Raw genomic sequence first — 17,515 nt, 5'->3', positions numbered from 1 at the left:
GGCTTAGCATAATTAACGTGGAGCAAAAACTTGGTAAATATTTGTTGAATGAACCATGAAGTTTTGGGAAAACACTTTTTTTGTCATCCACCCATTTATGATATTGGTAAACATTTTCCCATCATTTTTACTCTGGTGATGACGTCTTCCTCTAAAAATTCCGATGTAACAAAAACAAGCAAACAGGGAATGAAAGTAGTAACCAAAGAAAGTTGCCTGCATTGTACACTGACCTCAAGTCTGATCTTTACTCCAGCTTTTATCCTGATTGATGACCTTTCTTTGTAAATCCAAGACGCACAGCGGCTTATCAGGCAGCCGTGCCACATGCCCTGTCCTTGATTACTCTTCAAGGTGGATGGAGGTCAAAGGAGGACTGTCTGCTAGGAGAGGCAACAGCTTGCCACGTGACCCCTTGCTCCGCCTCCTGGTTTAAACCACCACTCCAAGAATATCAACCGGGCGCTGTCACTGTCTTCACCAGTGTCCTGAAAAGAAGCAACGTTTATGCACCAAAGCTGAATAGCGATACCTTTACCTTTTTAAATGTTGTTGGTTTTTAATTTTATTTTTTATTTATTTATTTTTGGCTGCCTTGGGTCTTCGTTGCTGCACACAGGCTTTCTCTAGTTGCGGCGAGCGGGGGCTACTCTTCATTGCGGTGCGCGGGCTTCAGTAGTTGCGGCTCACAGGCTCTGGGCACGCAGGCTCAGTAGTTGTGGCGCACGGGCTTAGTTGCTCTGCAGCATGTGGGATCTTCCGGGACCAGGGCTCGAACCCGTGTCCCCTGCATTGGCAGGCGGGTTCTCAACCACTGCACCACCAGGGAAGCCCTGGACCTTGCATTTGTAACTAGTGATGTTTCTTCCATTCAGCTCAGGCGAACAGCTGATGCCTGTCCTATTGTTAGAATTTGGACTTTTAGAAAGGAAAGGAGCTGGTGGCACAGCCAAGCAAGGTGAGAGTCAATAGATGCACCCAGAACTTGAATATGTGTATTTGAGGTGGCGCCAGATGATAGCCATCTGCGGTCCCAACTGCTGGTGCTGAGAAATGATGCCGAGCTGGGAGGTCAGATCCCGGAGGTAGCCCAGGCCGATACACACGCTTGGGAAGGCTGTAGACCACTCATTTAATGTAGAGTGGTCTACATTAAATGCAGCCTTCAGGGTCGGCTTTATCCATGATTTGCACAGCTAGGGCTCTCGAGGGTTGGGGGTGAGGTGGCGGAAGAGAGGAATGTGGAGCTGCCCGGACCCCTTAACTCTATGGACTGCACAGGGGCCATTAGCTCCAGCAACGTTTCACACACACCAGACCCTCACTGTAATTGAAGCAATTTGTGAACCAAAGTGAAGACTCTTCTAGGGAAGATAAAGGTTAGGAAACTGCTAAGTGGCTCACTCTGGGAATCAGCTCCCAGGCCTCAGGACAAGGCACATCACTCCCTGTTCCCACTTGGACGTATGGCCAGGCTGGGTGTTTGCCGGAACATGAGGGAAATCCAATCTATGGAGGCTGAAGCTGATTTCTGTAACAAGGTCTGGTTGCCAGCAGCGGTGCCGCCTTAACCTTGCTCGGTGTAGGCCTGATAGGGTGCGTAGCGCCCCCTGGTGGCCAGAGGGAGCAACTACGTGCCATGCCAGCCAACACGTCTGTCCTCATTAGCATTTTCTTTTCTTTTCTTTTTTTTTAAATTCTTGGCCGCGTTGGGTCTTAATTGCTGCTCGCGGGCCTTCTCTAGTTGCAGCAAGTGGGGACTACTCTTCGTTGCGGTGCTTAGGCTTCTCATTGCGGTGGCTTCTCTTATTGCGGAGCAGGGGGCTCTAGGCGTGCTGGCTTCAGTAGTTGTGGCACGTGGGAGTAGTGTGGCTCGCGGGCTCTAGAGTGCAGGCTCAGTAGTTGTGGCGCACGGGCTTAGTTGCTCCACGGCATGTGGGATCTTCCCAGACCAGGGCTCGAACCCGTGTCCCCTGCATTGGCAGACGGATTCTTTACCACTGCGCCACCAGGGAAGCCCTTATTAGCCTTTCTTGATAATTCTGTTCCCCTCCCCCCTCCTCTTTCCTGTGCCCACTCTGGTCCACTCCAAGCCCCCCACCTTCCTCCCTGCCCCCGAGCAATGATGAACAAAATCTTCACTGCCTGAAGAAAAGAAGCAATAGCAAAACCTTTCTTTTGTTTACTTAGGGGGAGAGCCTGTGCTAATGGGGTCAGACAGGCAAGGCATGAAGTGATAAAAAGGATGAAAAAAGAAACAAACCCAGGAGGGCCTAAATGGAAATAGTGTGTCAAAATCGTAAGAACCCCCCCAACTTTTCACTTATCCTGTGTCTTTATATAGAACAAATCTGAAGTTTCAGTGAAAAAAAGATTTTACAAATTTAGGGCTGCTCGAAAATTTCTGAACTTTAAATGTCGGCTCTGACTGATTTTCATGCTGTGTGCCTGTATGTTAGAGATGCCATAGTGTCTCTAAATTGGAATACGGCATAGTTTGATTTGAAAGTTTAACTAACTTCTACCACGGCTTGGCGGGGGGCGGGGAACAGACGTAAGGCTCTAGCACTTGGACTTCGAAAAAGTTGCCTGGACCAAGTGTTGAAGACACATGTTCGCCTTATAACAGCCCTTCTCAGAGAGTTCAGGAAACAGGACAGCTGAGGGTTGCCAACCCCAGATCAGTGCAGAGTGTGTGCCTGTGTGAGAAGCAGATGGTGAAAATATAAAATGCTATATGGGTGCTAAAAAGGAAACAGCATTTTTGCACCTCATCAGCCTCTAAACAAGCATAAGGGTACAGAACACAGTCTTTTTTTTAAAAATGGCAGTGGAATTTAATATCTGTGTGGTTATTTCCTTTAAGTAATATTCAGAGCTAAGAGACAGAGAAGTAAATCGGTGCCAGGAATGAAGTAACGGTTTAGATAAAATGCCGCTGACTCTGGTCTTATTCATCCCAGCAACTCGGAAACCCTCCCTGGGTCTCTGCAGAGCCTTACTGACCACGAACGGAGGCCAGCTACGGGGAGGGCTCCTCTCCTTTAAAGCGAAACACATGACTGGAGAGCGCCGAGCCCAGCCCCGGGCCCCCAGCCCGCCGGCCCGGATGGGTGGGTGGGTCCTTGCATAATTAGCCAGGGAAGCGCAGCCTCCGTCCGCTTCTGGCTGCAGCTCCGCAGGCACCTCTGGCTCTCCCTGATCTTCCGAGGGTGGCCTGGCGCTTCGTTCTTGCCGATCACAACGTAGACCGCCGGGGGGGCGGGGGGCGGGGCGCCGGCAAGACCCCGTGCGGCTCCAGCCAACCGCCCGAAGAGGCCGAGGGCGGCCGCTCTCCCCGCTCGGAGGTGCGCCGTCCAAGATGCTGGGGATCATCGCCATCACAGGTAAGGCGGAAGCCGGGTCAGCTGTGTCCTGTCTCCGTGGCAGGTGGAGGAACCTGCATTTGGACATGGGCGGGTCGGGGGCCGCAGGGCAGCGGCTGGACATCCTGATGGGCATTTCACGCTCTCACTGTGCTGACTTTTTGATCAGAAGATCGTTCTCTTTTCGGCTCAGCAGGCACCCAGCAAACCCAACGTTTTCTTTTTGCCTCTGCAGGAATCTTCCTGACCCGGGCCCAGGGGAGACCTGGAATGCATTTTGTGAGGGGTTGCACCTCTTCCCCTGGTGGAGGGGAACGACAACCCCCCCCCCAACAGATGCATGTTAGATTGGGGTGAATTTGAAAATAGGTTGTGAAAGCCTAATTGCTTGCTATAGTCATTAAAAAAAGGTAAATTCCTGTTGTTGAGAAATTGCAGTATTTGACATTTTGACCTGCTTATTAGGAACTGGCAATGAAGGTACACTTGGCCATTTAGGGGATGAAAATATTAGCTCTGGTTTGTGTGGTGGTTTTTTTTTGGGGGGGGGTGGTTGGTGAAGTAGAAAGGGATAGCTTTATTGCTTTGCCAGGCAAAAGGGGACACAGCAGGTCTTGCCTTGAAAAACTGTGTCCCAACGTGGGACACAGAATTTGATGAGGAGCTTTATAAGAATACTTTAGGGGCGGGGTTGCCGACAAGATTAGGGTGTGTGCAGGGTCTCAGGTGGTCGGTCTCCTAATCTTGGGGAGCTTCTCTGGTCCCTTGAATCTTGCCTCAGATGGTTTCTTGGCTGCTCCTTCCTTGATTAGCAACTGTTCGAATCCACCCGTTGGAACTCAGGGAAGGTCATGGAGGCTGGAGTCTTGCCTGGCGTCAGGGCTTCATGAAGCTCAGGTTCTTGATGTCTCATCGCAGAAGGAATCCAGTGAGAGACAAAGTGATAGGCACGGAGCGGATTTATTCAGAGGGAAACACACTCTACAGGACAGAGTGTGGCCCATCTCAGAAGGTGAGAAAGGCCTGTGTGGTGGTTTTAATAAAGCCATAGTTACTGTAAAATTGGTGACTAACAGGCTACGGTATTTGGACAGTGAATAATAAAAATGTATGATCTTAAGCTTGCTTTCTAGAAATCTGGCTGTTGAGTGTGAATGATAATATTTAATACCTACCTCCAGCAAATTAGTTACAGGTATCAAACTTGTGGAATGTACTCAGAGCTCCTCTTGCTTGTCATTTGATCTTCTAATGCTAATGTACTGCAGCCTGAATCCTTAGGAACCTGCCTGTTTTCTCCTCCTTTCTGCCTTTTGCCCTCATCAAAATTAAACTCCATTTGCTAATTTAGGTTTGTAAGACCAGCGCTTCTCTGAATATTTGAGATCTTTGTTCTCCAAAAAGTGCAGTATAGAATTTCTAGGACTTGAAATTTTTCTCCATATCTCTCACTTCCTATAGATAAGCTTGTTTACTTTGAAATTTCCTTAAAATTCCTTCCCCAAGTTCACTCGACTTGCCTTTCTACCCCGTACCTAGCGTGAAAATTTACATGATACCTAGAAAGTATTATTAGACTACACAAAACTTAAAAATTAAAAACACAAAATTCATTTTTTTCCCAGATCATTAATTTTTCTATGAATGAGACATATAAATGCTCAACCCTGAGAGAGCCTGCCTGGGAGTGTGGTCTGTGGGGTGTCACAGCTGGGGGTGGGGCTTCTATGATCATGACTTTTTCCGGGTGCTTTTTGTGTACAGTATGATCTTTACTATTATTCACTATTTGATGAGTTTATCACATGCTCAGTTTCTTATGGGAAAGGAAGGTGGGCCTTTTTAAGCAGAAGTTGAGTTAACAAACTTGGGATACTTGGGGGCTTTAAAAAATTGGTTCAGATAATCCTAATGGGATGCTAAATGAATGGAAACAGTTGCAAGGACTGTCTAATTTTTAAGGCAACTTTAAATAATTGGATCAATTGCTTTCTGAGTTTTACTTTTATTACAATGTTGATATGAAGGATGTGGCAAAATGTTGTTTTTTCCTGGTAAAAAGAAAGTGTGCAGAAAATCTTAAACTCCAAAAAGTTTATCGCAAATAAACATTTCATAATGGAAGGAGTAAAAATTAAAAAGGAGTTTCAACCGTCTTTTTTTTTTTTTTCTTCTGCAAGTTATTCTGATGAGGAAGATTTACAATCAATGGTCTTTAAATAACTGGTCAGAATCTTGAAAAGCAATGAAGGCTTTTAAAATTGGCATTCAGGATTAATTGAATAGCAAAGGTTTTTTGTAACTTTGGGATTGCTCATTTAAATAATGTAGGAGAGGGACTTCCCTGATGGTTCAGTGGTTAAGACCCCGCGCTGCCAATGCAGGGGGCCTGGGTTCCATCCCTGGTCGGGGAACTAGATTCCCCCCATGCTGCAACTAAGAGCCTGCATGCCACAACTAAAGATCCCGCATGCGGTAACTAAGATCCAGCGTAGCCTAAATAAATTAAAAAAAAATTTTTTTTAAATAAATAAATAAATAATGTAGGAGAAAGTTATTCTCGGCTGCTTTAGTAGGACTGCCTTATGTGAGAATGTGTTTCAGTTTCACAATTCATAGGAAGGGAGCAGGATTGATGACATTTTTGTAGAACTGCTTAGGAATGAGTTTTCATTTTGTAAAGCAGGAGAAAGCTGTCACCTAATACTGACCATTATTCTCCCCTCCTCAGACCCTGTGCACACAATCCCCTGAAGTGAATACAGCAGACCTTCAAGTAGGAGATGATTGATTATTCACGTCACATTCTGTTGCCTTTCCTGAAGTCTTTCCCTCACATCATGTTAGCAGTAGCTTAGTTTAAAAACTAGAAAATAAGTAATAGGACACGATGATGAAAGAGGTATCCCCTCCCCACCCATGTATCAATGGAATGCCAGCAAAAAAACCAAAAAAAACACCACCTTTTTGAATTACGAAAATATCTTTCCTGTTTTCCCTAACTCACACACAGTATTGAGACAAAATATAGAGTTATCATGAGGAATTAGGGCAACAGTATTCTTTATCTCTAAAGTAAACTGGGAAGAAAGAATCCTCCAATATTCACAAAACTTCTAGATGATTCATAATGCACTTCTTTATGCAAATCACTTTACAAGATTGAAAAATTCCCCCCCCCCCACGTGGCTGCTTCTCTCTGCCATGCAGGCAGACTAGTTACCAAGGGATTTGTGAAACCTGAAATTAATACCCTCACAACTCTGGCCCAGTAACTGCCGTGTACCGAGTGCCCACTCTGAGTGGCCGTTATCATGATTTCCCACAAAAATCCTGCAAAAAGTGGTTTTTTAACCCCTTTTTATCATGAAAACTAAGTTTCTCTTGGTGTTCCACAGCTACTAAGAAGCACAGCTGTAGAGTAGCTTGTAAAGGACCTCTTTCTCGTTGTGTAACGGATGCTGATACTGACTTCGTGGTGCCCACATTTTTACATGCCTGCCCAGGTGTCTAAGGGACCACTGAACTCCAGGGCCAACGATGAGCATCACCTGTATGCTCCTGTGTGGGGTTTTGCTTCTCTGAGTTTCAACCCCAGTTACACATCTCCCCTTGGAGGTTTCGTGGTTGATGAGCATTAGAATGAGAATAGTTGGTTGGGTGTGTAAGATACAGAGATGGATTTAGAATGTGGAGAATTCCTGGAAAAATTTCAGGGCAATGCTGCAAATCATGGGGGAAAGTTAACCAGTTCCAGATGTCACAGCAAGCAGCCCCGATTTGCATGGGGAATGGAGAGCACGAGTTATACTAAACCGAAAAAAAAAAATCAATGTTATAGCTGTTTACAATATTGCACTTTTTATCTGACAAATATATCTAAGTTTGGATAAAAACTTTAACATTTTGTAATCTATAATATGACATGTTCCTTAAAAGTTTTTTTTTTCTTTTAAACCTCTAAAGTAAAAGAAAACAAGTCATACTTTTATCTCTTAATCTCTGAGTATTTGGAAGAGTGAGAAAAGAATGCTGATCTTGCAGCTTTTGGACCCACAAATGGTGGATGCTTTTTGTGGAGCTTGGGAGCAGGGTGTCTGCATGGAGAGCGCAGGATTCAGTACAGGACCTTTAACCTCTTGTGATCATGGGCCCTTTGGGACTTGGGAGGTGGAGGATTATGAAATTTTTCACAGGGAAAATGTATATTCGCCCATACTCATAGATCTCTTGTGCTTGATTTTATAAATTGGGATTGACTGGACATTTATCTGCAGATAAACATAGTTTAGTAGACGATAACACCGAAAAAGGAAAAGCTTTGACAGTTCTCTTCCAAAGTGGAATTTCTGTCCACGAAATGCTTTCAAGTTTTGGTTTCTTTCAACATTACTAAAGATATAACTATTCGTATATTTTCACATTTATTTGACTTCATTAATGTTCTGTAGGTTTTTTTAGTCTTGGAAGGGCTTGTTAAGCTGTTCAAAATATTAAACAACTCATAGGTTATTACTATTACAGATATGCTATAAGTTTTCCTATTATGTAATACCTGAGGATAGTTTATACTTTTAAAAGTAAAAATATAGGGGCAGAAAGTATGTCCTACCAGCTGTCATTTTTCTTCTCTGTTTCACTTTCCACACTTTTTTCTTTAAGGAGACCTTTCGGGACTTCCCTGGCAGTCCAGTGGTTAAGACTCTGCACTTCCACTGCCGGGGGCCAGGGTTCGATCCCTGGTTGGGGAACTAAGATCCCACAAGTGGCAGTGTGGCTAAAAAAAAAAAGAAAAGAAAAGGAGACCTTTCATTTGTCTTAGAAAAACATAAGGACAAACAAAAAGCTTATTCAAAGTCTTTGATAAAACAACTTCAGAAGCTGCACCATCGCTTCACCCGTCACTCGCCTTTATCTTTTCTGCATCTATAAAGCTGTATGTCCACCCTAAAGAGGCTCCTTCTGGGACATATGCAGACAATTAAGTGAGTGAAAGCACTTCCTATGTCATTTTTAAATCATCTTTTTCTTTTCCAAGTAATGTTTCCAACATAGTAACACTCACTCACAAAGGCGTATGACTAGAATCTTCTCCCAGAAAAAGGGACTAGAAATATTTGCTTTCTATGTTGATGTTTATTTACGAAGCAAGACTTACATGATGTTGATGCCACTGACGGTTTTAGTGGAAAACCATGTTGACACAAATCACGTGTCCAGGTAAGACTATGTTTAGGGTGCTGCCGATGAGTGTGGGGATCCTTGCAAGGACTGTAGTATTTCCTCGCCCTTTGAAGTGTCTGTGGGGTGGGGAGAAGACCAGTGACGAGCAGGACTGCGTGAAGATGAAGCATTTGCCGGTCCTGCCTCCTAGAGCTTTCCCAGTTGACACATTGACCGACTCCCTTTCCCACCCTTTTGGCCATCTTTGATGCCTGGCGAGAACGTGGAGTTTCTAGGTAAATTGCAGCATCACTGAATATGGGAGCATTGTGTTTGGACTTTCTGGGTATTTGAGAAACTTGTAGGATTAATGGCAGCGTTCTGCAAAATGGCTGGATAACTCAAAGCCCCGCATGAGGGATAATTATACATTGTATCAGACCAGTTATTCTGTGGAAGGACTTTCTGGATGCCAAGAAAGTGCATCCCCAAATCAGTGATGCTTAGATGGTCAAGCTCTTTGATTGTCCTCTTCCTATCCAACTGGACAAATCTAAGGCAGACAGCAATTCCATAGGGAGCTGATGTGTCAGATTAGAGCAGAGGAGGTTTTGAACTCGTTTAAAAGTAAATGTATTAGTGAAATGCTTGTAAGTGTGGCTGCGAGTAGATTCTGCTACGCTCAGTCCGAACAGGTGAACACTGGACCGTCTTCCCCGAAAGCCGTCTCCACCATTCTTACCTGCTTCCTGTCACTCACCTGCTTCTTCCACTCCCAACAGCTGGACCTGCTGGCGTGGTCCACTCCTCCCTGCCGCCCCACATTTTTTGGCTGTTCTTTTTTCTTTTTTTTTTTTTTTTTGATAAGTTGATTATAATTTCATGGATTATAAGCTGTATTGTTATACTTTTACACTGATATTTATTTATTTAGCTGTTCTTTTATGCGTTTAACAGCCTCCTGTTTGCTCACCAAGCTAAGATCTTTGAACTCACTTAGAACCTGCGTGCAGACAGCTCATAGAAACACCTTTAAAGAGCTTTCTGCTAACCACAAGCTGGAACGTGGGTGGGACGGATGATGGTCTTGGGAGTCTCCGCCTTCAGCCAGAACCTGGGAAATGTGGGGTGATTTTGCTGTACTGTGTACAGTTGGGCTGGGAAAGCAGGGAAGGGGAGGAAGGGAGTTCCAGACAGAAAGTAGGGCTCATCTACATGTGACCTTAACTTGGTCCAAAATCGGGGAAAAGGATCTAGATCTGGGTGCAAATAAAGAAGAAGAGAGCAGATAGGGAGCTAACTCAGAATGCCCATTTTCCCCCTTGAAGTGTTTATGCTGGGAGTCAAAGAGGTAAAAACAGGTGCGATATGACTTCACAGAATTTGAAAGAGCACCTAAACTTTATGTATTGATGGGTTTCTGCAGCGTCTTGTGGTGCTGAAGGTCTAGGAGTGTCTCAAGGCTGCCAGGTCTGGAGAGCTGAAGTCTGCTCAAGACTGCCCTCTTCTGTTCAAAAACTCCTTCCCGGGTTTGGACAGTGACTTTATACATGTGAGTGTGATAATGAAAAATTGGACCAACATAAATTGTCTAAAAACAAGGGGACCTAAAAATAAATTATGCAACCAGTATGTCATAGTTTTGAAGACTATTAGATAATTTATCCAGAAGGAAATACAGATATTAATAGCCGTTATCACTGGACATTGTCTTTATGGATGTTACTCCCAATTTTCTGTATTTTTAAATTGTCTACAATTCATATAGATCACCGTTGGAATTGGTAAAAAGTAATTAAAAGGAAGTATTTCTGTTCTGAGGAAAACAGTGAAGCAAAAAAAAGAAAAAGCCATTCCAATGGCTTTTGTTTTATTTTTATTCTAGACTGCCAGCTGATGTTTTACCCTCTTAACTAGCCTTTGCTAGTAGTGGAGGGGGCCTATGTTATAGGTGAGGGCACTAAGAACAGAAACTTCAAGAGACGTGCCCAAGGACCCAGTGCTAGAAGGTGGTGCAGCTGAAATTTAAACACCAGTCTGTCTCTAGAGCTTCTGGTCTTTAATCTTCTTCCGTTCTACCTGAATTCTGTCTCTTCTTTGAGGGGTAGGGGAAGAGTTTTTCTGTTATTTAATTCATTGATAAAAATTTGTTGGGGTTTCCCTGGTGGTGCAGTGGTTGAGAATCTGCCTGCCAATGCAGGGGACACGGGTTCGAGTCCTGGTCTGGGAAGATCCCACATGCCGCGGAGCAACTAAGCCCGTGTGCCACAACTACTGAGGCTGCGTGTCTGGAGCCTGTGCTCCGCAACAAGAGAGGCCGCGATAGTGAGAGGCCCGCGCACCGCGATGAAGAGTGACCCCTGCTTGCTGCAACTAGAGAAAGCCCTCGCACAGAAACGAAGACCCAACACAGTCAAAAATAAATAATAAATTAATAAATTTTAAAAAAATTTGTTTTATGGTATATAATGTGAGGCAAAGAGCCACTAAAATCAGGTAGGGTGAATCATTACCCTCTCCATTTTTGCTGTTCTCTATATTTTCATTAGTCATCTGCACTTGTTCATTCTTCTGATTGATTGTTTAAAACAATAACTTCAAACTTAGAAGAAGTAGCAAAAATAAAAATAGTACAGGACACATCATGTACTCTTCACCTAGATTCACTTCTTAACATTTGCCTCATTTGCTTCATTATTTACTCTCTCGCTCTATGTTGGAAAACAAAACAAAATAAAAAACCAACATACAGGTGTTCCTGTTATGTCTTATGTAGGCATGAGATGTGACGCTTTCTGAATCATCTGAGGATAGGTTATGTACTTCATGGTCCTTCACTCCTAAATGCTTCGGTGTGTATTTCCTAAGAATAGAGATATTTCCTTTTGTAATCATAGTACCGTTATCAATGTCGGATATTTACATTATCACAATACTTATTTTATAATCTACCATTCTTTTTTCAATCTTGTCAGTTATCTAATAAGGTCCTTTTTAGCCTTCTCCCCTTGCATTGCAAGATCCATCCTCAGGTCAGGTATTACATCATAATCTGTTTAGCCTCTTTTAATCTGCAACATCTGTATAACCTTTGTCTTTTAGATATTGCCATGTTCAAAGCATATAGTTCTCTTCCCATTTCTACCACATTCCTTATTTTGTGTTTGTTTTCTCCTAATTGAATTTAGGTTGTGCATTCTTAGCCACAGATGACATTGTTTCCTTCTCAAGGTATTGTACACAATGTCCATCTGTCCCTCATAGGTTGATGTTGAGCTGTTGTCCGATTTCACCACCCTTTCGACCATTAGGCACGTAAGTATCCAGCCCAACTCCCCCCCTCCCCCATTTAGCACCCATTGATTCTTTTTTATTTATTTATTTACGGCCCAGTTGGGTCTTCGTGGCTGCACGCGGACTTTCTCTAGTTGCGGCGAGCGGGGGCTACTCTTTGTTGCAGTGCAGTGGCTTCGCTTGTTGCAGAGCACAGGCTCTAGGGCTCGTGGGCTCAGTAGTTGTGGCGCACGGGCTTAGTTGCTCTGCGGCATGTGGGATCTTCCCGGACCAGGGATCGAACGCGTGTCTTCTGCATTGGCAGGTGGATTCTTAACCACTGCACCACCAGGGAAGTCCAGCACCCATTGATTCTTGCTTTTATCCAGTCTTTACCTTGACAAAGTGACAAAATTGATGGTCAGGTGATCTTACAACATTAAAAAATTTTTTTTTATTGAAGTAGAGTTGATGTACAATATTACATAAGTTACAGGTATACTCAGGTGATCTTTTGAATCATTATCTTTGAGTGGGTGTGTAGGATATATGTGTTCTTTCTTCTTTCATGACTGTAACCATGAAAAAACTGCTTTTTACACTGAAATAGAATTTGAATTGCTGTCCACATCAGACATATAGCAATTTTTCTCTTAAGTGTAGGTGTTGACATGTCTAAATAATTTTTCTTGTCATAAGTGGCATTTACAAATTGTAGAGTTAACAATGCTTGGAGAATAAGAATTTTAATGCTTTGAGAGTACATGGAGTTTATTTTTCTTTTAAAAAGACAAACTTTGTGTTTACCATTTTGTAAAAAATAGACTTTATTTCTTAGAGCAGTTTTAGGGTCACAGCAAGAAAGAGTGGAAAGTACAGTTCCTATATACTCCCTAACCCCACACATGCCTAGCCTCTCCCACTATCAGCGTCCCACACCAGAGCGGTACCTTTGTTACCATCCATGAGCCTACACTGACATCATTATCACTCAAAGTCCATAGTTTACATTGGTGTGGGTTCGTTTACATTGGTTCACTCTTGGTGGTGTACATTCTGTGGGTTTGAACAAATGTATAATGACATGCATCTAGAGTATCATGCAGAGTATTTCACCGTCCTAAAAAGTCCTCCGTGCTCTGCCTGTTCATCCCTCCCACCTCCCTACCCCTGATCTTTTTACTGTCTCCACAGTTTTGCCTTTTCCAGAATGCCATGGAGTTGCAATCGTACAGTATGTAGCCTTTTCAGTTTGGCTCCTTTCACTTAGTAATATGCTCTTGTTAAGGCTCCTCCACGTCTTCATGATTTGCTAGCTTGTCTTTAGTGCTGAATAATATTTTATTGCCTGGATATACCACAGTTTATTTATCCATTCACCTATGAAGAACGTCTTGGTTGCTTCCAAGTTTTTGCAATTGTGAGTAAGGCTGCTATAAACATCCGTGTGTGGGTTCTTGTGTGGACATGTTTTCAACTCATACCAGATGTGGGTATGAGTAAATACCAAGAATATTTAGGGAAAAACCAAGGAGCATAATTGCTGGATCAGATGGTAAGAGCGTGTTTAGTTTTGCAAGAAACTGCCCCACTGTCTTCCCAAGTGGCTATACCGTTTTGCATTTCCCACATACAACCGTGTTTGAAGTCAGTTTATTCCTCTGTAAACCAGCTGGGGGGACCAGGTGACCTCTGCTTTCCAGCTCTAAGGCTCTATGATTGGAAATGATAGCTTCGTAATGGGAACCCAGTTCTTATTCTAGTACTTAGGAAATTAAAGCACTTACAAACAAACCCGCCCAGGCACAGGTACCTGCCATGCCCTGGGCCACTGATAGGCAATGCGGGTTTTGGATCAACTACTCGATGGAATGTTGTGCGGATAAGAGAGAGGCAGTACAGGAACGCTGCGGCAGTGAGGTTTGGCGACCTTTGGCCAGGGAGGTTTGGCTGGTTTCCGGCATCTGGCGTGCTTCGCCTGGAAGAGGGGGCCCTGGGGGTGATGCTCAGGGCCTCCCGTTGCAGGCTGACGAGGAGGCTGCGCCCTTTGTGACGCGCGCGACTCCCCCGGAGGCGTCTCCATGCAGCGACGGGGCAGCCGGCAGAGGAAGGCTGGGGCCTCCGGCGCCTCTGTCGGATTGCCCCTGCCGGCCAGCGGCGCGCGCCATGCCCTGCTGGAGTATCTGCTGTGAGTAGCGCGCGCCCCCCAGCGGCGGTTCGTCCCGTGGCCTGGCGGGCCGTATCGCCGGGAGCGCCCCCCGAGGTGTCAGTTAGATGGGTGTGTGGGTTTCCATGCTTCCTCCTTTCCCTTGCGTTGATCAAGCTGCTGGCGCAGGAGCGCGCAGGGGCGGGTGTTAGGAAGGGACACCACAGGACACCATGCCCAGGGCTGCAGAGCCACCCTCTGGACTCCACAGGGTTCGCTGAGGCCCGCGGAGCATGTGCCCGAACCCTGCACTCTCTGAGCCAGCACCTCGCCCGGAGACTGAAAAACAGAACCGCAGCGCAAGGGAGGCCCTAGGCTGCATGTTGCTTCTTGCCGGAAAGAGGCACATCCGGGAAGACAATGGCCTAGAAGGAGGGGGGCGAGGATTGGGATAGAGATTGTGCAGGCTGGGGTCCCCTGGGAAGGTCTTTGCCCGGCAGGCGGGCGAGGTAGAAAACGATACAGGCCTCGAAAAATCACAAGGATTTAGGCAAGACCAGAAAGTTGCCGGCTCCGCCCCCCACCCCCCCCCCCCCCCACCCCGGAGAGCCCAGAGGCAGGCGAGCAAAATGGGGGATGCAGAACAGGACGGAGCAGGCCTTGTTACTTGGGCTGCAGCACGCCGAGCGCCTGGCCCAGTCTTAGGAAACGAGGCTGAAAAAAAATGATCTAAGTTTCACTACCTGCGGGTTCCCAGCTGAGTGGTAGCCACGTGGCCGCATGTGGTTTGAGGCAGGTTACAGACCTCTAAAGCGCAAGTGTGCGATCAAAGTTGGCTTATTTTTGTTGGAGTATAGTTGATTTACAATGTTGTGTTAGTTTCAGGTATACAGCAAAGTGAATCAGTTATACATATGCATATATCCAATAAAAAAATTTTTTTTAAGTTGGCTTATATGTTAGAATGTAATTTAGACAGCCTTGGCTGCCAGCTTAGTAGTTTAGAAGACACTCCCCTAGATCCTGGAGCCCTTAGGGATGTTTGGCAGCTAGCTTCATGATGTGATCAAAGGGGTATTTTAGGAAACAGGGCCTCTCTGTAAGGTCTGTACAGGTCTAGCTGGTCCAGAAGGCCAAGTGGAAATCAGGGCTGAGTTGGGTTTTTCCAGCCTTTTGCACAAAGCACAAAGGCACCATCTGGGCCAGCAGGGGCCTTGCCCAGTCTGGAAGATTGTTCTGACAATAGTAGCTCCTAGGATTACTTAGGTAAAAAGAGACTGCAGACCAGTTGACCAGTTAGGATTTTAAATTTTCCTGTGATCTTAAATACTTTTCTTTTTTAATGGGTTCAGCCATATAACACTCTAAAGAGAACATCTGAATATTGCTAAGCTATAAGGAACCATCAATAGTTGTTTTGTAATACCAGTTAGCAGCTGTTCATCTTTGTTTCCTGAGTTTTGACTGTAAACATTCCAGTCACCCCAGAGTTTTATAAAAGGTGTTTCAAATTGAAACACAGATTTAGGAGCATGGAGGGGAAACAGGGGGGAAATGGTGTGTGTATAACACCTACTTTCTCCTACTGTGTTAGCAAAACGTCTCTGCATTTTCTAATGGTTTCTAGAGAGGTTAGTTAATGAGTGTTTTTACCTCCTGCTTGCTGGCAGGAAATTTAATTTTTATATGTGTGCATTACTAGTAAATTTATAGTAGAATAGAGTTTATTATTGGGCTTAGACTTTTTCCTCTAGTGTATTTCCAATGATATCATCCATCTTTAAAGAAAAGGTCACATCTCTTGTGTTGTGTTAGAAGTGCTTGCAGAAAGTTCTCTGATGAGTATGCTTTTATAATTGGGAAAATTTGTAAAGTAGTTCATCGAAATGCACTTAACTTCAAGAAATCCTTAGACTTAACTGTATAAACTGGATTATAATAGGAACAAATGGGAACTTACAGCATATTCTTTTTTTTTTCACACACACTGTATTTTATTTTTACAAGAGAGAAATAAACAGCATATTCTTCTTATTTCAGAAGATTATACATACTTTTAAAAAAATAATGGGGAGAAAGTGTTCCCAGAATGAAAGGAATGTCAGGGTTGGATACTCTGGACAGTCTATCACATATGTCTGAATTTTTCTTTCTCTTGGGATATTTGCCTCAGTATTTAATGTGGGTTGTAATTTTTCCTTTTTTTTAAAAAAATAAATTTATTTATTTTTGGCTGTATTGGGCCTTTTTTTAAAATTAATTTATTTTTGGCTGCATGGGGTCTTCGTTGCTGGGCACGAGCTTTCTCTTGCTGTGGTGAGCGGGGGATACTCTTCTTTGCCCTGCGCGGGCTTCTCATTGCAGTGGCTTTTCATGTGGCGGAGCACGGGCTCTTGCTGCGCAGGTTTCAGTAGTTGCGGCACGCAGGCTCAGTAGTTGTGGCGCACGGGCTTACTTGCTCCGCGGCATGTGGGATCTTCCCGGACCAGGGATCGAACCTGTGTCCCCTGCATTGGCAGACGGATTCTTAACCACTGCGCCACCAGGGATGTCCAGCACCCATTGATTCTTGCTTTTATCCAGTCTTTACCTTGACAAAGTGACAAAATGATGGTCAGGTGATCTTACAACATTTAAAAAAATTTTTTTATTGAAGTAGAGTTGATGTACAATATTACATAAGTTACAGGTGTACTCAGGTGATCTTTTGAATCATTATCTTTGAGTGGGTGCGTAGGATATACGTGTTCTTTCTTTTTTTAAAGCATGACTGTAACCATGAAAAAACCGCTTTTTACACTGAAATAGAATTTGAATTGCTGTCCACATCAGACATATAGCAATTTTTCTCTTAAGTGTAGGTGTTGACATGTCTAAATAATTTTTCTTGTCATAAGTGGCATTTACAAATTGTAAGTTACAATGCTTGGAGAATAAGAATTTTAATGCTTTGAGAGTACATGGAGTTTATTTTTCTTCTAAAAAGACAAACTTTGTGTTTACCATTTTGTAAAAAATAGACTTTATTTCTTAGAGCAGTTTTAGGGTCACAGCAAGAAAGAGTGGAAAGTACAGTTCCTATATACTCCCTAACCCCACACATGCCTAGCCTCTCCCACTATCAGCGTCCCACACCAGAGCGGTACCTTTGTTACCATCCATGAGCCTACACTGACATCATTATCACTCAAAGTCCATAGTTTACATTGGTGTGGGTTCGTTTACATTGGTTCACTCTTGGTGGTGTACATTCTGTGGGTTTGAACAAATGTATAATGACATGTATCTAGAGTATCATGCAGAGTATTTCACCGTCCTAAAAAGTCCTCCGTGCTCTGCCTGTTCATCCCTCCCACCTCCCTACCCCTGATCTTTTTACTGTCTCCACAGTTTTGCCTTTTCCAGAATGCCATGGAGTTGCAATCGTACAGTATGTAGCCTTTTCAGTTTGGCTCCTTTCACTTAGTAATATGCGCTTGTTAAGGCTCCTCCACGTCTTCATGATTTGCTAGCTTGTCTTTAGTGCTGAATAATATTTTATTGCCTGGATATACCACAGTTTATTTAT

The 17,515-nt window shown here is 44.1% G+C and overlaps 1 protein-coding gene across 2 annotated transcripts in view; it reads left to right on the top strand.

The window, feature by feature from the left end:
* The window catches only part of AKAP12 (A-kinase anchoring protein 12), a 104,544-nt gene that overhangs the window by 72,661 nt on the left and 14,368 nt on the right, over positions 1–17,515 (top strand). The window contains exon 1 of one of the 2 annotated variants that reach the window (XM_082474372.1): positions 3,004–3,386. The exons of the other annotated variant lie outside the window; for it this stretch is intronic. Coding sequence (XP_082330498.1) covers positions 3,362–3,386 — 25 coding nt within the window. The 5' untranslated portion in view covers positions 3,004–3,361. Of the gene's footprint in view, positions 1–3,003; positions 3,387–17,515 lie in introns of those variants that run through there. 2 annotated transcript variants of the gene reach the window in all.

Source organism: Balaenoptera physalus (genome assembly GCF_965194825.1).
Source record: "Balaenoptera physalus genome assembly, chromosome: 9".
In the NCBI taxonomy this organism is placed as follows: domain Eukaryota; kingdom Metazoa; phylum Chordata; class Mammalia; order Artiodactyla; family Balaenopteridae; genus Balaenoptera; species Balaenoptera physalus.
This window is presented reverse-complemented; position numbering and strand designations above follow the sequence as displayed.